A 21,352-nucleotide genomic window follows, 5' to 3' on the forward strand; every position below is an offset into this window, starting at 1 on the left:
TATATATATATATATATATATATTTATATAGCCACTTTAAAACCATGTATACTGGTGGTTAGATATCTAATTAGTATGGCTTCCAAGACAAGAGAAACTCTACTCTGTTCAGATTTCCTTTCCTACTTGGCTTTTCAATGTCTGAAATTCCCTGAACAGAGAACAAAACCTTCCATTTCACAACTGAATTGAAGTTTTAAATAGCCAAGGGACTTCTCTGGCAGTCCAGTGGTTGAGACTCCGTGCTCCCACTGCAGGGGGGCATGGGTTCAGTCCCTGACTGGGGAACTAAGATCCCTCATGCCATGTCACATGGCCAAAAAGAATAAAGTTCAATAAAATGGCCAAATCCTTGAAAGAGGTCACAGGTTGGCTGGAATCACACTCAGGAGTCATGACCAACCTCTTTGAGAAGAGTTTCAAAAGGAGAAGAGATCCATCACACCTAAAGGATTCGGTCACCTGAATCTACACCTTTAGAGTACACTGTGTCTCCACAATTCTCTAACTTTCTGTATTTTTAAGCCCACATTAAAATATGAGAAATTTTGGCCACATCCTTGAAGGGATTAAAAAGACAAAACTAAACTAAGCAGGAAAAACTTTATCACACTGCAGTCACCACTATAGAAAACAATGTCTCCAGAGCCCACTGGAGTTTCCCCTGCTATTATACCAGCCATCTGGTTGACCTTTGGCACTGGATAATTGTTCCCACAGAACTGTTGGCTGCCCAGCCTCTGCTCCCTCATGTGCCCAAAGGGCAAATTCTCGAGTCTTTCTTTAGTATCATCCAGATACTAGTTTCACCTCTTAACCACGTTCCTGCGGCAAGTTTTGCCCTGCTCTCTACCAAGATTCCTAGACTATCCGGCTCAATGTTCTCATGAATAGTCCTCCCCAAAACAGATTTCAAACTAAGCTGTAGAAAATACAAATTTTACCTATTGATCAAAATTTACTGTGTACCCATAAAGGGCCTGTGGGCCACAAGCATAACCAACACCAGCTGAGAACAGCGGTCAAACTTTGTTGCTGTTGAATTAGTAGGTATTTTAAACTTTCCCCTGGAAATCTCATTGCTTACTTACCTGTCTCCTAGCCTCACCTAGGCCAGTAGAGACACTTGTGATATGGACCCCCACTTTTCCTACAACATACCTGAAAGGTTGCCCTTCCTTTGACCAAAATCCAAACGGAGAGCTGGCATTAGGGACAATCTGCCATCTGTACCCAGGGGTGGCTTCTGTCAGGTCCAAGCCCTCAGCCGCGTCTCCAACTTCAAAGAGGAGCCCTCGATTGCCTGTAAGACATGTAAGCCTGATGAACATCAGAGGGCACTTCTCCCCCAAGCAGAGGAACTGCTTTACTACAGATTACAGAGAGAAGATGATCCAGGAACTATCTAGAAGGTGAGTTAACTGAGAAACAGATGGAGTAGCCATGTGAGATGTTCTATAGATAATACAAATGTTCTAGAAAGTGGAAACTACTGCTTGATGTAGGATTTAAGTTCTTGGAAAGAGAGACTTGACAAGGAGCGGTAAGGGGAAACATTCTCAGAGAACCAGAAAAGACGAAGGAGCTCTTTTTAATGCGAGTGTCTGGATATGAGAAAATGTAAAAGAGCAAATGAAGGCTCGTGAAGCCAGGACTGGACTTCAGTCTCTTTTAATATTCAGTTCAGCTTGGGAATTCTATTCCCTAAAACCCTGAGTCCCAGAAATTTGGCAATCCTTAAATTTTTCACAGGTCACGGCCTCAATTTTTAGCCATGGAGCAAATCACGTGACAGGCTGCTATTACATAACATTCTAAATGATGTCGTACTTATTCATTTGTGTTTTATATTAAACAAACCCTCAGAGCGAAGGCATATGTGCGATCAATATTGGCTACTAATTGGGGTGAGGGTAAAAGCTCTGGAATCACACATGGGTGAGTTCAGAGTCCAGCTCTGCCACTTAGTCGATGTGTAGCTTTGAGCAAATTGCTTCATGCCTTCGTTTTCTCCTTCATCAAAATGGGGCCAATAGTAAACAGAGATACTGCACTAAAGACTAAGGGAGCTGAGTTATATGTCAATTATATCACAGTAAAGCTGGGGAGAGAAATAAAGTCAGTTTGACAATTCTGAGGGGAAAAAGACTAAGGGAGTTTAATATATATACACAAAGAGCCTGAAATATAGTAAGTATTCAATAAAGGATAGCTAGAGTAGTTATTATTATTTTAAACTACTATTGTTATTCCTTGTTAAATCCTAAGAAGGGAAAACAGATAAGGAATAAGCATAAAAATAAAAGCATATTTTAACACACTATTTGAGGTTTCTTAACCTCAGCAGTATTGATATTTGGGGCTGGATAACTCCGTTGTGAGGGCTGCCCGGTGCATTGAAGAATGTTTAGCAGCACTTCCACCCTCTACCCACTAGAGGGCAGTAGCACCACCATCCCAGGTGTAAGGACCAAACATTGCCAAGTGCCCCCTGCAGGCCATTGAGAACCACTGCAGTACAGGATCCTTTGTCCTTCTGTTACGGAACGCAAGTCCGTGTGCCCAACACAGTGAGGCCAAACAATACCAAAACCTCGGAGTCTGGAGCAGAGGAAGGTCTATTGCAGGGCCATGCAAAGAGAGGGGTGGCTCATGCCTTTAAAAAAAAAAACCCAAACTCCCCGAAAGCCTTCAGCAAAGCCCTTTTATAGGAGAGGTGAGGGAGGGGCGCGGTTATCTGTTGCACACTACTTGGTGTCAGATCCTTTGTTCTTGAAGTCAGGTCACGGTCAGGTAACGATGTTCCTGTACATCTCTACCAAACAAATGTTATTCTCTGTTCTGACAAGAAAGGGCAAGGTCCCAAGGCTCAACCTTCTCCCTCCGAGGTCCAAGCCCAGGCTAGGAGGAGGGGGTCCCTTGGCGGGCTGGTTACCCTGCCCGGAAGGGTTCGTCCAGCACCCAGTCTGGGTCCTCCCACCAGTGCCCCAGCCCAGCTGACAAGGCAGCTCTCAGCTGGTGGCACCCTCAGGGCCAGATCCCCAGACCCCACCCAGCCATCACCACTGAGGTAGCCAGACGCCCAGGACCCGGCCGGCCCTCAGGCTCCTAAGGCTTCCCAAACGGGGGCTAAGGTCCCTCAGACTGGGACCCCTGGAGACTGCCACTGTCAGTAGGTCACAGAGGTGGGGAGAGGGGAGAGGTTCGCCGCCACCGCCTCAAGGCCTGGGCCCGGCCAGCGCGCGGCCAAGGCGAGGGCTCTGGAGCCCTGCAGGACACAGCCCTCAGTCTGTCCCGGGGCCCCCCCAGCTCACCCACGGGCCCCAGAGAGAAGGCCGAGATCCGCCTCTCACCGCACTCTACCCCACGGACCGCCACGAGTTCCGCCGCTGGCGGGGCCAGACCTCTCACTGCCTCGCACGCACTCAAGGTCTCGCACTAAGGGTCTCGCGATAATGGTCTCCTGCTAACAGCTGCGCGCCCGCCCCGCCCCATCACATTTCCATGGAAGAAATTTCCAAAGCGATTCAGAAAGGACATTATCAACCATCAAGAAAAGCTGTGTTCAGGAAATTCCTCTACCGCGACGCCAGTAGCTAGAGCAGGCGCCCTCTTTCCTGACTCTGGAAACGCATTCTCTCCATCACTTGCTTCATACGGTAGTTTTGTTTCCTTGGATGGGAGCTTTCCCTGAGTAAAAACCGCAGATCGGGGACCTGGAGAATTCCCAGCTAAAGCTTTGCATGTGTTTTCACACCCGAATGGCCTTTCTTTAGAAAGTTTTCTCCCCTGATGAGATTCAGGAGACGAGCTCCCTGCCTGTGGATTAACGGTGAAGACAGCCCTTGCGGGGCACATAGGGCTCCCAACTGGTGGCCTGTGATTCAGGCTGCCCAGCACGCCAACTGCCCTTCGTCCCTAACTAAGCCTGAGCTCCTGTTCTAACGCTTTCCAGAAAAGTGCTCCCGCGGTGCACTTGCAATCTGCAGCCGTGGAGTAGAAGGTTTAAACAAACACAGAAGGACAGATGGAACCTGTCCCCTCGCCCCCTCCATTTCTGCCCACTTCAGGGGTAACCTGGTGGCCCCATCACAATACATCTCTACTTTTCAGAGTAGCAGACAGTGCCCACAGGGGAGAAGAAACAACATTTAAATGCACCCCATTGCACCCCACCCTCCGCCTCGTCTAAAGCTGTCCTATGAACATAGAAGACATGGTCTGAAGCTCTGTCTTCTTAAATAGTAGGCAAGAGGGCAAGTGACCCAGAGGATGGAGGAGGCCACTCAGGGGTTTCCACCAGTCACTATAGCAACGTCTTGATGGCAGTAGGCTTCCTGGATCATGGTTTCCACTGAACCACACTGGTCATTCAGCTGGCTGGGGCTAGGAGTGCAGGGTGTTGCCAAGCATCTGAGTAAAGCTAAGAGCCTCTCTGAAATGAAAGCTCTGACTCAGGACCCAGGGCTCACTGAGCAGCCAAACAGCTGAGACCAACCACATATCATAGACCAGCCGTGGAGACTTCCTTACCTGCCTGAGGAGCGGAGAGTCTTGCACCTTTACCTGGAGCTCCGGTGGTGCACTCAATCCTCCTGGGAGACACGTGTCTAATATCACACAGAATGCCTGAGGGGAACATTTAAATTAGATACAGATGTCAATATCAGTGGAGATATAGATGTGGCAGGACAGAGGACCACACTGAGGTAGACAGGCAAAGGGCCAGAAGTGGAGAGTAGAGAGAAAGTTGTCACCTCAATGGAAGGAGGCAAGAAAGGGGGAGTGGCAGAGCAGTGGAACACGGGGCTGCTCAGAATAATCAGGAAGAAAGTGCCTTGCCATGTCGTTCACTGGAGATGAACTGAGCTGGGGAGAGGAATTGACAGGAGAGTGTGAGGACGTTTTCCTGCATCCTTGGTGTCACCAACTAGAGGAGCATCCCACTAGGCAGAACAAAAGGTTCTAGACTTGTTCTCCACAAAAGGGTTCGCTAAGGGGGCATTCCAGAAGAATCTGCATAGCAAAAGCCTGCCCACCCTTACTTATTCAGACAGAGCTAAGGGGAGGGAGAGGGGTCGCCTTTTAGAAGTAGACCTTTGTGAAGACGCAGCTGTGCTTTTCCTTCTCTTCCCTCCCAAGATGGGGACACCTGAGGGACTTGCCCCTGAGTTGTGAGTGTGTCTGCAGCAGGACACCCTATTTCCGTTACGTGTTTGCCAAGCTGCAGGACCAAAACACCCCCCAACCCCTGCAGCCTCAAACACAGGTCAAAGACCTCAGAACAGGGTCCCATGATGAGTCGGAAGAGGCAAATATTGCTTCCCCCCATCCTCTCCAGGCCGTAAGAGATACATCATCTCCTATGGCATTTAAATCTATGAACTCTTTTCAGCCATTTCAACTTAGTTACCTGCAACGGTAACCTGGGCAGGATTGTCAAAGAAGTCCCCTGTAATCGTGATGTCTGTTCTTCCCCCAAGGCTCCCAGTTTCTGGAAACACAGATAGTATTTCTGCAAGAGGGGAAAAAACAGTAAGCTTCCAAATATAAACCAGGATGTGAGCCAGATAATAATATAATCATAGAAGCGATCCATAATTTATTTCTTACTTTAACTTTCTAAGACCAGCAACAGTTGTAATTTTTTTCTAGTAATAGTCATTTAAAAGTGCACATAATAAGAAAAGGATTCACATATAACAATATGGATAATAATATATATTATACAGGATCAATATGTGAAAGGAATGGGAAATGCAGTCACTCATGCTATCAGCAAAAGTCCCTGCGTACCATGATGCTTTCTTAGGAACTCTGTCTCCTGACCTCAAGGACTCTGTTTACATATCACAGAACAGTTGGTTACACTTTATGGAGGAATCAACTCTGGATGCACCAGGCAAGGTCTCAATTTACCCATATGAGTCTGCAATTCGCTCTAAGCAAAAGAATGAGTTACACTGTCATATGCCACAAATCCCCAAGAATTTAACTTTTTCTGATCCTTCCCCCTCCCATGATCAAACTGAGAGTTCTAAGTTTCGTCTCCGCAAGGGGAATGAGTAGTCATGTTCTCTGATAAACTGAAGGTACAAAGAGGCTAATTATGCATGGTTACCGCTTCAAAATAAAACCAAGGGTCAAAATTCAGCTTTGACAGAGGTAGGCTACCTACAGAGTGAATGGCATTGGCCCCATGACTTAGGAAATTTCTTGCACTTTTGGCAAAGGCGGACTCTGCTGCCTCTGGAATCTGCACTAACCTCGCAGACATTTTTTAAGTGGTTTTGGGACTGTATTCAAGCTGAGAACCTAGCACTCACATTTAGTAGCCAGCTTTCTACTACTGGACTGAGTTCACGATTTCATGCAAGTTTCCAGTTTTCAGATTCTTTGGGTATGAAGATTTACTCATCAGATAGGAATATGCAAACTTAGCATCTGTATCAGCAAGTCATAAATTGTTGAATGAATGCTCAGAGATGAGATGTTAAAATAACTGCAAAGATGTGCTTTAGATTTTTCAGTGCCATCTCTTTTCTGTTATTTGTTTAGAACAAAAAACAGGGATGACTCCCCTATCTTTTATTGTCTATATCCCTAGACTTTGTATAAAAATCTATGATCAAGCCTCTTTTAATATAGCAACTAAAGTGGACACTCACACAAGCAACCTATTCTCATACAAAACCAAAGGGCCATCCATGACTTCAGGGACGGCTTCAGGTGTTAATGGTCATAGAGAAATGGCCAGAAAGAAGGGACGGAGGGTCCAAGGTCCAGGGCCGAGTGAGGGGAGGGATGAGAAATACACGATGAAGGGAAATGGTACCTGAATACGTCTGGTACAAGAAAAGGTCCTGCTTAGCACTGACCAGCCATGCATCCTTATGTACAATTGACCTTCAAAAAGACAAAATTGTGTTTTGGATGAAAACTGCATCTGGGCTTACATTTTTTAAACTGATTGCCTGAAAGGAAAATCACTAACTTTAGTGATCTTTAAAGCTGTTCCAATACCAGCTCCCTTTGATGACTAGAGAATACCAATGGGGCAAAGTTTGTTTTCTGATGTAGAAAATTATATGGGAATAGTAATACTTACTTTACAGAGTGTGACTAGCGTTAAATGGAATAATGAACGTGAAAGGACCTGGTATGGAGCTGGCCTGTGGAAGATACTCAATAGATACTGTTTTAGTCCTTCCTAAAAGAGAGACAGCGACAGAGAGAAACAAAGAGCAAATCTCTCTACTTTGGGCTGTGTCACTATCTTCACAATGAAATTAATATCAGCTAGACAATGCCCTTTTCAGGAAAACACTGACAAAGTACATAGTGTCAGAACATGAGGCAAGCAGAAATCCAGAATCCTAATAGATCTCTCCAAAGCGCTATGAAATTTGGACACTTTCCATCTTGAAGAAGGCATTTCCTGGAATGACACAAAGCATTTTATGGAACTGTACTGTTTTAAATTTCCAGTATTATGAAATTATTTAAGAAGTAATTCCCCAAATTTTGTACCATTATCACACTGAAACATTTACATTGCTTCAGGACGAGTGCATAGGACACAATTATATTCACCCAGGTAAAAACAAAAAATCAAGTGGGTATGTGGGGTTTTATTACACTACTCTATTTGGGTAAGTTTAAAATTTTCCATTATAAAAGGTTAAAGAAGCTAAGCAAGACAAAAGAGTAGATAGTGTAAGATAAAGATAAATCTGCTTCCTCCCAGTTACTTACTTTCCTTTGTTAAATACTGAGAAACTAACATTCTGGGAGCCTGTAACAAAAAGAAACAGACATTAATACAGGAACCTGCAGGAACTGCCTGGACCAGGTCACTGCTACCATAAACCCAAGGACTCTGGCGATCACTAAGGTACCACCCACACCTTAATCTCTTTAACAGTGCCCAAAATAAACAGGTTCCAGGCTCACACCATCAGCAATGGTGACTTCGAACCACAAAAGGATAAATGTAGAAGCACAGAGCAGGGAAGAGCAGGCTTGGAGTTACACCAAGCATGATAAATCCTGCCCCACTGGTTACTAGGTTCAACTTTCTCACCTGTAAAGCAAAAACAATTCCACCAGCCTCCAGGTTTATACATGAGGATTACTTTAGTTTATATTTAAGTTGCTTCATATAGTGTCTCTCAGGGAGTTCTCATCCTCAGGAGAACCAATTCTTTTTTTTTTCATCTTTATTGGAGTATAATTGCTTTACAATGTTGTGTTAGTTTCTGCTGTATAACAAAGTGAATCAGCTATATGTATACATATATCCCCATATCCCCTCCCACTTGAGCCTCCCTCCCACCCTTCATATCCCACCCCTCTAGGTCATCACAAAGCATTGAGCTGATCTCCCTGTGCTATGCAGCAGCTTCCCACTAGCTATTTATTTTACATTTGGTAGTGTATATATGTCCATGCTACTCTCTCACTTTGTCCCAGCTTCCGCTTCACCCGTGTCCTCAAGTCCGTTCTCTACGTCTGTGTCTTTATTCCTGCCCTGCCACTAGGTTCACCAGTACCATCTTTTTTAGATTACATATACATGCGTTAGCATACGGCATTTGTTTTTCTCTTTCTTAACTTACTTCACTCTGTATGACAGACTCTAGGTCCATCCACCTCACTACAAATAACTCAATTTCGTTCATTTTTGTGGCTGAGTAGTATTCCGTTGTATATATGTGCCACATCTTCTTTATCCATTCGTCTGTTGATGGGCATTTAGGTTGCTTCCATGTCCTGGCTATTGTAAACAGAGCTGCAATGAACATTGTGGTACATGACTCTTTTTGAATTATGGTTTTCTCAGGGTATATGCCCAGTAGTGGGATTGCTGGGTCATATGGTAGTTCTATTTTTAGTTTTTTAAGGAACCTCCATACTGTTCTCCATAGTGGCTGTATCAATTTACACTCCCACCAACAGTGGGACAGTGCAGGAGGGTTCCCTTTTAGGAGAACCAATTCTTGAAATCGTTTTTTTCCGACACAGAGAAAGACTTTAAAATTCCGTTACTTCTCACACAGACCAATGTAATTGCCTTCCACACGGCACTGCAGAGTCCCAAGACCATGGTCTTCCTGAATAGGATAGCTAGGGAAAGAACCAAAAAAGGTGAGAGGTAAGAATCACCAGACAATTCAGTTCAGAAGCTCTGGCTCTTTAGCCAGGAAAGAAAATAAATAAAATAAAATAAAATGTAAAATAAAATAAAATAAAACACAACTGTAACTAGAGTTATCATCAATACCAGTCAAACACACAAAATTCTGTCTACTCCTAATCTCCATTGGGTCCTTTCTTTCCAAAATCTATTTTATACGAGGACAGCAAGATCCTTATCCCCCCAAAAAAGTCTATTAGCAAGTGTGAACTGAAACAGGACAATTCTGAGCAAATGTAAGAAACCACATTATAGAATTTGGCTCTACTAAACGCTAGTCCTGAAAGCTAAGCCATAGGGTATAGAAGGTTAATCCACTCAGTCCAGAGGGAAGTGAAAATCCAGCAAAATGTTGGTTATCTGAACTACAAGCACATAGACACTCATTTTCTAAATTTTCCTTGTAATAAATAAATAACTGAATACTGAAAAGTTAGCTGTTTTCTCTCTGGCTAGTCGTTACAGTATAGTGGTTAAGAGGATGAACTTTGGAGGCTAGTTACTGGGCCCAGGTTGAAACCCGAGCTCTGCCACTTGCTCTTTGTGAGACACTGGACAAGTTACTTAACCTCTCTGTGCCTTGGTTTCCTCATCCGTAAAGTGAGACTAATAACCGTATGTACTCACAAGGTTATTATCTGCCTTAACTGTGAAACCGTTAGTGCAGTAAGCACTTAGTAAGTATCAGCTATTTGTTTTCAAGAAAGCTTTCAGAACCCACTTCAAGTTGCATTGTGAATCAATTACTGTGTCTTTTCTAGGGAGTCTAAAGATGAGGCAGTCAACAGTTATGGGTGATTTATATTAAAAATAGATGTGTGTGTGTGTGTGTGTGTGTGTGTGTGTGTGTGTGTGTGTGTTATGCCCATGTGGGAGAACCTAAAAGCATACATGCTGGCAAGAAAGGCACTCACCGGCATCCTGTCTGTCTGTTTACAAGAGAACAAGGAGTGACCCATTTGTCTCCCTGAGCTTCCAACATCAATGGGCTGGATACAAAATAGAAACAAGAGACACAAGTCAAGAGTGAATGCTCTCAACAAACATTCTTGGAAAAACCCAGAGGAAACACTGTTATGGACATTCATCTCTGAACTTATGGGGCATTAATGCAGGTGACTGGGGACTGTCCCCCAAGGAGATGCTAAATCAGACCCTCAACCCAAGAGCAGGGTGCATAACATTGGTCTGTGGCCCACACTTCCACACCACAGAGGGAGCACTTCCCCTTTCCTGAAAAATCTTCATCATCTCCTTGGCTATACTGGGTTCACACAGAGCCATGGAGGAGTTTGTGTCTTTGTTCCCCCTTGCAAAAGCTGTATCCCAGACCAAGGCTGTGATGGGACCAAGTCCCGGGAGGGCTTCAGTCCTCCACAGGAAGAGTAATTTCCGTTCAAGACAAGTTGACCATTACAGTAAGTCCCTTACATACGAATGAGTTCCTTTCCAAGGGCGCATCCGTAAGTCCAATTTGTTCTTAAATCCAACGAAGTTAGTCTAGGTACTCAACTAACACAATCAGCTGTATAGTACTGTACTATAATAGGTTTATAATACTTTTCACACAAATAATACATAAAAAACAAACACAAAAAATAAAGAAAATGTTTTTAATCTTACAATACAGTACCTTGAAAAGTACAGTAGTCTAGTACAACAGCTGGCATACAGGGGCTGGCATCGAGAGAACAGGCAAGAAGAGTTACGGACTGGAGGAAGGAGAGGAGGTGGGAGATGGTAGAGCTGAAGGATTGTCAGCAATAGGAGATGGAGGGCAAGCTGCAATTTCACTCATGCCTGATGTTGATGGCACAGGTTCTTGTTCCTTGCTAGAACCAGATGCACGTTCACATCTTTGAAAGTTCACAACTTGAAGGTTCATATGTAGGGGATTTACTGTATTTTTTTTTTTTTTTTTTTTTTTTTTTTTTTGGCTTCACCATGTGGCTTACAGGATCTTAGTTCCCCATCCAGGGATCCAAGCGGGGCCACAGCAGTGGAAGTGCTAAGTCCTAACAACTGGACCACCGGGGAATACCCTGGCCATTATTTTATTACAGAAATGTATATCCTGAAAGTTTGCCAAATCACGTTCTTTTCAACCAGAACAGAATCAAAGGTTTGGAGCAGAACATGAGGATCCCCCCATTCTGTCCAAGGGGTGGAGGAAATATTAGACACAGAATGTAGCATCTCTCAACAGAGCATCTAATGAAGTTGTGGTCCTTCTACCCTATAAATCCTCATTATAATTGCTTCATACGTTGAGTAACCACAATTCCTTCCCACAAACACCTCAGTTTCAACACTTTCCATCCTGTCCCCCCCTTTCCCTGGCAAGGGAAGTACCACTCTGCACTTTAAAAGTACCACTCTGCACTTTAAAAGTCTCCAATGAAAAAAGTCATGTTGGCATCCTAATCATTCCCAGAAAACATTAAAAACTCAATGGCTTTCACAAATAACATATGATGTCACTCATATGTGGAATCTAAAATATGACACAAGTGAACTTATCTACAAAACAGAAACAGACTCACAGACATAAAGAACAGACCTGTGGTTGCCAAAGGGGAGGAGAGGTAGGAGAGGAAAGGATTGGGAGTTTGGGATTAGCAGAATCACTTTGCTGCACAGCAGAAATTAACACAATATTGTACATCAACTATACTTCAATAAAATAAATCTTAAAAATAACTCAATGGCTCTCAGTACCTCTTCCACATTTTCCTCTGATCACACCAACAGAAATTCTGTATACACAAATGTATAACAAACAAGGATGTTATAGTGGTCTTTTGAGTTCACACATCGTTATAAAGAATTTATTTCAGCCTGAGAAACAAGAGGGAGAAGGGGAAGACTCAAGAAAGAAAATCCACAGATGCAATTACAGTACAACTCACACTGCGCCCAGAGTGACTAGTTGTCAGTAAATAAACGGACCAACTTAATCGACCAGTCGCAATTACATTAACCAAGTTTGTTGAAGCCCAGCTCACGAGGGACTGTAAACTGCAAAGAGGAAAAGAGGAATTCCATGCCAGCTGCTTACAATTTATCGTTATCGGGGAAGCTGGTCTCAGGAATCAATCCAGCATATCTGTAACTAGTTGAACACAGAAACAAGCACACGCTTACCTATGAATGTACTCGGCATCAAAATCAAAGGTTTCCGACCTTCCAGTGATAATCCAGCCATACACATGTATAAGGTTTCCTGTTTGAAAAAGATTCTTTTCAATTAATCTACTTAGCTCACACTCTAAATATATAACGTAAACTGTATTTCTCTTTTGTTACCTCTACTCAAAATGGCCAAGCCAGTCATGACTCAGAATATTAATACATTTTTATAAACTGTACAACAGGAAAGGATCACCAAGTATAATCCATTCATCGATATTAAATATCAAAGAGGCAAAAATAATGAATCATTGCCACTGTGGACTTATTCATGTATGTATGGAGCACAGAAGGAATATCAGGGCTTCTTCACAGTCCCAGGAAGGGAGGCAGGGAGGGGCCCATTTAAACACACTGCCTTGTTCCGCTCTCTTGGCTGTGTGTAGACCATCCACCCACATGGGATTTAAAAATAATATTCTTTGGGGGTGCTCCATGCTTCAGGAGACTTTCCTCTGGACACATACGATAAGAGGAAGCTCGTATCACACAATCTGGATAGATATTCAAAGATACTAAACTTCTTTCTGTATCTCAGAGTACAAAAGATGAATGTCATGGATGAATCAAACGGACAGGAAGTCAGAAAGAAGGGCACGAGAGAGCAGCAGAGTTATGGCTTAAAGGATGGGCTACTGCACATGCAATTAATTCAACAAATATGTTCATGTTCAAAGATCAGGCAAAATGGGCATCCAAAGACGGCTGGCGTCTGCCTTGTCCACTGATAAATGGACGACTTCCACTGCTGGGTCTCCTCTATGCAATGTGTAGGGATTCCCATTGGGTAGCAAGTTTTTCCTTGATACTCACCTCTTTTGAGTTCATAAAAATGGGGGTGCAGGCATCAACAACCCCCTTTCGTCAAGGGGAACTCTCAGCATTACCCCCACCTTCTCTGCTCAGAGGATCTGGGAAAGAAATCTAGAGCAGCCCCTTCTCAGAAAGAGTTTGGGGCCCATACCTCATGCTACATGAGCTGCTTTCCTCCAGAGTTGAAAAACACCTAAATTCAGTTCCACGGAAATACACAAAGCAAGGTTTTAAGCAAACACACCAGAGCAAGTTAAAGTTCACCACTCAACCCCACAACGTGGAAGTGTGTGCCTTCCAAATAATGATGGAATTTAACCATCAAGGCTCTTCCAGCATCACAACACTGAGAGGTAAGAGAGGTGTTGGTTAATGAGGCAAAACCTCACAAATAGAAGAGAAGAGGGCATCTTTGGGGCTCATGAGGTCCCTGAATTCAGAGGACTTTGGGTCTCTTCACGGCTACACTTCAGGCCACGAAAGAACATGAGCAAGAAGCAATGCTTCCCTACATACTGTGCATGTGTTTTATTAATAGGAAGTGACTTTGATCTGCAGTCATTGTTTGACTGGCCCTAAGACAGTGGAAACCTTCCAGGAAGTATGGCGGACCCTTGACCAAAGAGCGGGTAGAAAGAGAGGAAATTCAGTGACTTAGACAAAGGTTGTGGAACTGGCAGAAGCCCAGAGTCTGAAGGTCTCGGCTACTGTTGCCAGCCAGCAAAGTAATTCTTCATTTTACTAGGGCTAACCGATGGACTTCCTGGCTTTGGCAGGCATGATTTCTACAACTGACGGGCACAATTTTACAAACGAATAACGAGTTATAGAAACTAGGAATTCCTGGGAGTTTTTGTTTTGTTTCTCAACAAAGAAGCCCAATAAACAGCAGGTGACAAATGGCTAAGCCAGACCGTGTGCTGGGCGGGGAGGGGGGACCCCGCGTCACAGTGGAGGCCTGTTAACCGCATATGGGAATTCAGCGGCTCACAAAACAGCTCTCCTGTCTCTGCCACCTCCCCCATTTCCCTGGCTGCTACTCTGGGCAGGCTTCCCAAAGGAGGTGAGACTAATCGTCTAGCAAGAGATTTCAAAGATGCAGCCGTGTGGATCCTGCCCGAGGGATCACTCCAACCAGCTCAGCCACCAATCGTTCTCCCCGAAGGTGGAGGAGACAGTGTGCAGAACTCAAACTGGGCGGGAGAAAGGGGCTTGACAGATCTGGGCGCCAGCTGATGCCCCATGTCACATCTCTCACGGCGGGCTTTCCTCCTCAACCCTCACCCTCACAAGGTTTCTGCCATCCGAACGGGAGTTTTCTAACAACACCAGAGCAGTCGGGGGGACAAAATGACGGCGTGTGACTTTCACAGACCACAGCTCTTTTTAATAAAACATGATCACGTCTTGATTATTCAGATGAATGGAAAGGAACAGATCTGTGAATAACAGGCCTTAATAAGACAAGGCCGAATTCATATTCTTCAGGATGTAATTTAAATACACACATACATCATCTGTGTCTATTCACACACACACACCAAAAGTACAGACACTTTTCAGGGACTCAGAGATTCATTTTGACATTCTTGAACCGTTCGAAACAACTAGATCAGTTTATGCATTGAGATGCAACCACACGGAAAAATTGAGCAACTTGTATTCCCATACTTATACCATCTGGAAACCCCGAACAAATAAAACCTGAAAGTGATGTAGGAATTTGTCAAGAATCAGACAGCATTACTGTGATTATGCCAATTATATGTGATCCCAGCTCTGTTTACTACTTAGTTTTAAGGCGGGCTTGGCAGGTCCTGAACCTGTTTCTTAGTTGCAATTCCTTCTTTTACAACCACCCTCCCAGCGTTCTCTCTCTTCTTTTCTAGCCTCCTAGTCTCTGCATGTAAGTGTGCTCTCTAACTCATAAACCCCCAGGATCAGGACCAGGGTTAATGGCCTTCCAAGTGGTACCCAACTTGGGTCAACATAAAATAAAATGTAAGGTATATGGGCCCACTCTGGATTCTGACTGTCTGTGTTCAAATCTCAGCTGTACCACTCATTACGACTTTAGGCAAATAACTTAACCTTTTGGTACCTCATTTCCTCACCTCCAAAATGGAAATAATAATAGTTCCTGTATCATCAGGTGTTGTGAAGATCTAATGCGATAATATAATAATAAAGCTTAGAACAGAACCTGACTCCCAGGAAGGGTCAATAAAGGTTTTTTATTATGTGGATGATTATAAAGTTAGGAGTGATGATGATATCTATATTCTCCATTCTCCAGCACCATCTGGTTTGATTTCGCTGGCCTCTTTTTCTTTTCATGTTGAGATTCCTTTGGTTATCAGTGAAGTAATAGAGCAAAAGTGCCCAGAGGTGAAACCAAACCAGGTGAAAAATAAACCAGAGATTGACACTTATTTTCAAAACAGCATCAGAGAAGCGGTTAAAATTTCCTATTTATAGAAACCGTCCACCTGGGTAGAAGAGTTTGCAATAAGCTTCAGCAAAGGGATTTCTATTTATTGCTATCTTAATAGGAGATTTCTTACCTGGCACTCCACTTGGTGGATTAACTTGGTAAACGATGGGTGTCTGTGCCCTGGAAAACTGTTTAGAAAATGTTATCACAGTGAGCATTTCATTAGAACATCACAGCCACATACACAGGAAGCCTAAGTCATTCTGCACAGAGCATTCATCTAAGGCAGCAAGTGGCTACATCTCCTCAAATCACCTTACATCTATCTCCTTTCATCTTCAAGATATTTCTGTGAAGCACAGATAACAGACATTGTTATAGTTCTTCCATAGATGAGGTCAAGGGAATCTGATCAAGGACATGTGTCTCTTCCCTGCACCATATCCCTCACACCTGGGCAAGTCCGTTTCTACTTGCTCACCTGCCATACCAGGAACATGTTTTACCAAAGGAAAGGTAGGCAGGCCATGCTTTAAAATACCAATCTTTTAATTCCATTATTGCAACTTGATATCTTGGGGTCTTGAAGTTTTTAATTTAATTTTTCTAGACAATAGTTTGCTTATTTAGATAAAAAGGATTGCAAATTAAATTATTATCAGCCAGCACCTTGGTAGGGATTAGCAAGCTACAAAAAATTGGAAGTTGGAGAGATACACAAGGGAAGTTTGTTTGGGAAAATGGAAGGTGCCTGTTGGGAGGAAAATGATTCAAAGGATGCAAGGAATGAGAGGCAACATTACTCTCCAAGGAGAAAACCAGCATTGATTGGAGAGGCAGGAGCCTGGAGAAGCCTGGTCCTGGCACTCAAGTCACCCTATGATGCCCTCACCCCCTGAAGCACATCAACTGCTAACTATAAGCTCTAGAAAGGCCTGGCTGAGTCACTGGTTGTATCCCTGGGCACAGCCTGGTATGTAAAAGACATTCACATTTTTGTGAATGAATGGAGTGGCCCCATCAGAGATGACTGATACACTGCCTGGAAGCAGAGGAGAGAAGGAGACAATTCCGGGAACTCCATCTCACCTATAGGTCTCTGGGTTAGTTCCAGATTAGAGCATTTCACAGTCAGGGCCAGCATGAAAAAAGAGAGAAGCGTAAGGATGGACTGACCTGGCCAAGGTTTGAGCCATGGCCTAATGACTCCCCCAGGAAGAGACCTGGTCTCCCCTTCCTGCTACCTTCACCCCTATCCTACTCTAGACGCCTAGACCACCTTCACTCCCCTAACCTACTGTACCTCCCATTTGCAAAACAAAGACAGCAAATTGTTTTGCTTGGTGTGCTTCCAGCACCCCAGGAGTCCACCTCCCCAGGGAGAAGAGCGATAAAGAATAACTCTGGTGTTAATCAACAACCCTCACCAGACATGGAGAATCAACAGACATTTTAACAAAGCTGATGCTGGCTTGGCAAGTGCAGGTTTTATGTATTGATTCACATGGCTGTACAGTCTGTCATCAAGGCTTGTTTCCTCCCTTCCTAACAGAAAGGGTTAGAAAAGAGTTCACAGAAAATATGTACAGTTAGGGGGTCAAAATAAGAATGCTGTGGCCTCACAGTTTGGGAGCTGGCTCTGATCTCACCGAAGGATAAAGATTAATGCAACTCCACACACACCTGCCAAACGTACACTACACCCCTCCCAGCCTCCTCCTGCACCCAGACCTTCAACTCCCACTGGGATGCCCTTCATACCATTGTCATTCCCACTGGAACGTTATCACAGGAGCTTCATGATACAGAGCAGTGGTTACTGCCCATCTTCCAGATGTTAGAAACTGAGGCAGACAGAACAACTGGATCCAAACCACACAAGGAAACACACCTCTCGATTTCCAATTTAAAATACAAGGTCTAAAATACCATATGCTAACACATGTACATTTGGAATCTAAAAAAAAATGGATTTGAAGAACCTAGGGGCAGGACAAGAATAAAGACACAGACATAGAGAATGGACTTGAGGACATGGGGAGGGGGAAGGGTAAGCTGGGACCAAGTGAGAGAGTGACATGGACATTTATACACTACCAAATGTAAAATAGCTAGCTAGTGGGAAGCAGCTGCATCACAGGGGGAGATCAGCTTGGTGCTTTGTGACCACCTAGAGGGGTGGGATAGGGAGGGTGGGAGGGAGACTCAAGAGGGAGGAGATATGGGGATATATGTACATGTATAGCTGATTCACTCTGTTATACAGCAGAAACTAACTCACCATTGTAAAGCAATTATACTCCAATAAAGATGTTAAAAAAAAAAAAAATCCAGGTCTATCCTTCAGGCTGAGAGCCTTCCACCAGAAGTGCAGGGGAAATAAGGCGACTCCTGCATCACTCCCTCCCAGGTCCTCAGAGAGTGGCAGGGCAGGCTCAGAGTGAAACCTCAAAAAAGGCTTCACTTGTGAATCTCTCTGAGCTGACACAATATAAAATGGCACTTTTCTAAGAGAAACAGGTCTCTGGTCACCCACGAAGCTAGAGACATGACAAAGTGAAAAATTAACGAGCTTCCAAATCCAGCTTCCTGCATGCTGATCCCTGAGCCCGAATGGGGTCGGCAGCAGCAAGGTGGGGGGAGCAGAAAAGCAGAGGATGAGAATGATAAAGCCGCAGCTTCCAGCTGCTTGATAAACCTTCTGTGAGTTGTTCAAACTTGTCAGTGCCTGCAGCAGGCTCTTTGGAGTGGACTGGAGAGGTGGAATTAATTTTTAATACATATGGTTCCCCCAGCCCCAGTCCCCAAACAAAGAGAGACACTGGGTTTCCTTCAGCTCAGAATGCCTCTCATTAACTGCATCCCCTGGTGATTTTTCATCAATTCACCAAGCTAGTGGAACCACCGGAGGACTTGCTTTCTTTTGTGTGCAATTTTAGGAAGTGTTTCTCTTCTTTCCCCTCTCTCTCCTTACCGGTCTTTTAAGAAGTAGGAAAACTATTATCTGGGGTGAAAGGACATCAAAACCGAAAACAGCACAGTGATTAAGGACCATGCTCAGCCGTCTCTCTTCTGTTTTATTCACTGATACAATGTAGAGGTGCTGGTGTGGGTCTTAACAAAAAAGAATTTTTTTTTTTCTTTCTGCCGCATAGATGCAAAAGCAAAATTCTGGAAAACAAGATTCTCTTGGAGTAAGAAACAAGTTGTTAAATGTGAATTGATGGCAAATTCCAAATTCTAAAGATGAATTGCCTACGTAAAATGTGGTTCGTATGAGAGATGAATTTAGAAGATGAAGTCTTGTTGTAAAGGAGCATTGATGATTAATAGCTAAATCGTGTTATTAGGAACTGCTCTTAAACAGAGGCTCCCTGGGGCAAGTACAACCCTGCCAAACTGCTGCATTTTATGGAAAGTCTAGAACCTATGCTTTCAGAGAGCATTTTAGTGTAAAACCAATCTGAAATGGACAGTAGACTCAACAACATAAAACAAAGCCCCAACATAAAATTAATGCATCTAGAAGCTCTGAAATAAGCAGACATCGACTCGTAAACTCTATCTGCTTGCTTTCTGCTCTCTCTGAGCTCGAAGGAGAATTCCAACAGCACATGCCCTTTCGGTCTAGGGTTGGAAGAAGCAGCAGAAATCAACCGTTAAGCAGAGAGGAAGGCGGAACTTGGGTCCCTGAGTCCCTTCACCATTCTTACACTCCAGATGATCTCAGCTGTAAAACGAAACACTGATGCACAATGGTAATCGTTGTGGCTCCTCTATGGGCTTCAGTATAAGTGAGGATTTAGATGCAGGTTCCAATCCTGGTTCTGCAATTTACAAACTAGATGACATGGACAAATTATTTAATCTCCCTGAGCCCCAAGGTGCTCATCCGTAAAAGCAGGATAATAAAAAGCTACCCCATAGGGCTTCCCTGGTGGCGCAGTGGTTGAGAGTCCGCCTGCCGATGCAGGGGACATGGGTTCGTGCCCCGGTCCGGGAAGATCCCACATGCCGCGGGGCGGCTGGGCCCGTGAGCCGTGGCCGATGAGCCTGCGCGTCCGGAGCCTGTGCTCCGCAACGGGAGATGCCACAACAGTGAGAGGCCCGCGTAACGCAAAAAAAAAAAAAAAAAAAAAAAAAAAAGCTGCCCCATAAAATTGCTGTAAGCATTAAATGAATGTGCATAAAGCACTTAGTGAGAGCCTGACATACACGTGCTCAATACTTACCTTCTTAAGATAGTCTCAGAAACTCCGTAACTATCATCCACCTGTTCTCTCATCCTGGCAAAGCAGAAAGACTCCCCAGCTGATTTATAACCTTCTTGTCGATAGCGCAAGCACACTCTCAGACCAGGCAAACACACATTCCTCCGTGCTTGGTACCCACCTTGAAAGTGCAGCTGTCTCGTGGTCCTGAACTTGGGCTGCCTACGACCTGTCCCCCGGCCTGCACTTCCAGGTAATAGAGACCTTCATGTGCTTCGGACAGCAGAGATCTGAGGGCAGAACGTGGCAATCCTTGTGAATCAATCAAATTGCCAAAGCTGGCAGTCCCACTTGACCACTTCAAATTTCCCTCCTGCACCTGTGAAACAGAGCTAACCCAGGAGTCCTGTATTTCACCTTTCACTTCCTCTATCCACTCATCCAATAGACTTTAAACATCAGATCCTTCAGCAAAAGAAGTTATGAAGTTTTCACTGAAAGTGCCAAAAAATTTTTTAAATTTTGTCCTGTTTCTCAGCCTCATAGTTTCTCAGGACTTTACGAGTTGGAGGGGACACTGATAGATAATCTATTCCAGTTTCCGTTAAAAAAATAACAAGTTCCATATAGATTAAGAGACCTGGGTATGCAAACACCACAGTCTAAGGGCAAAGGAGGATCTGAATCCTAGGCTCTTTCTAATAAAACGCATTGATTTTATATGTTGCCAAAAATTCTTGACTTAATAATTACCCCAGCAGCCCATGAACACTTCACATATCCATAAAGAGAGCCCTAGACCTTCTCTCCTCTTTTCAAGAGGATCACAGTGATTTCTTTGCCTCTTCGAGGCTGCCATTCAATCTGAATTTTGAGAGGGGGAATATGATGAATAAGGAGTTAGATTTTAGATGTGCCTCCCCTCCAAAACTTCTCCTAAAATCTTTAGTATGACCTTAAATCTTTACATCTTCACTGTCCAATGTGTTTAACCATTAGCCATATGTGGTTATTGAGCACTTGAAATGTGGCTAGTCCCAATTAAGATATGCTATTAGTGTAAAATACACACTAGATTTTGAAGACTTTGTATTCAAAGAAGGATATAAAGTATCTCATTAATAATCTATATTACATGTGAAGTGGCAATATTTTGGATATGTTGAGTTAAATAAAATGTATTATTAAAATTGCACCTCTTTCTTTTGACTTTTTAATGTGACCACTAAAAAATTTTACGTTATATTTGTGGCTCAAATTATATTTTGGCTGGGCACTGCTGATTTAGATGCAACAGTGCCTGTTTTTGCGAACGCAGACTTGTTTTTTTATAATAATGAGTATGACAGTATTTCATTGATGATAAAATGCACATTTTCCCACATTTGAGTGTTAATTTAATTTGATATTCATCTGCCAATCAATGAGCACATTTAAGAGGGTGCTATTTCTTTTTTTCTAAAATGATGTTATAAAGTCACTGGTGCATTTTTTTTTTTTTTTTTTTTG

At 43.6% G+C, this 21,352-nt stretch overlaps 1 protein-coding gene across 11 annotated transcripts in view; it reads right to left on the reverse strand.

The window, feature by feature from the left end:
* The window catches only part of PKHD1 (PKHD1 ciliary IPT domain containing fibrocystin/polyductin), a 600,926-nt gene that overhangs the window by 569,502 nt on the left and 10,072 nt on the right, over positions 1 to 21,352 (reverse strand). For all 11 annotated transcript variants that reach the window (XM_024765924.1, XM_024765923.1, XM_024765919.1 and 8 more), the window contains exons 6-15: positions 20,025 to 20,133; positions 15,763 to 15,820; positions 12,341 to 12,419; positions 10,111 to 10,185; positions 9,062 to 9,126; positions 7,756 to 7,795; positions 6,836 to 6,906; positions 5,414 to 5,515; positions 4,534 to 4,629; positions 1,162 to 1,303 (exon numbers count right to left, since the gene is read on the reverse strand). In XM_024765924.1, the coding sequence (XP_024621692.1) occupies positions 1,162 to 1,303; positions 4,534 to 4,629; positions 5,414 to 5,515; positions 6,836 to 6,906; positions 7,756 to 7,795; positions 9,062 to 9,126; positions 10,111 to 10,185; positions 12,341 to 12,419; positions 15,763 to 15,820; positions 20,025 to 20,133 (837 nt within the window). The remainder of the gene's footprint in view (positions 1 to 1,161; positions 1,304 to 4,533; positions 4,630 to 5,413; positions 5,516 to 6,835; positions 6,907 to 7,755; positions 7,796 to 9,061; positions 9,127 to 10,110; positions 10,186 to 12,340; positions 12,420 to 15,762; positions 15,821 to 20,024; positions 20,134 to 21,352) is intronic.

The sequence above is a fragment of the Neophocaena asiaeorientalis genome, unplaced genomic scaffold (genome assembly GCF_003031525.2).
Source record: "Neophocaena asiaeorientalis asiaeorientalis breed wild unplaced genomic scaffold, Neophocaena_asiaeorientalis_V1.1 scaffold46, whole genome shotgun sequence".
Lineage (NCBI taxonomy): Eukaryota > Metazoa > Chordata > Mammalia > Artiodactyla > Phocoenidae > Neophocaena > Neophocaena asiaeorientalis.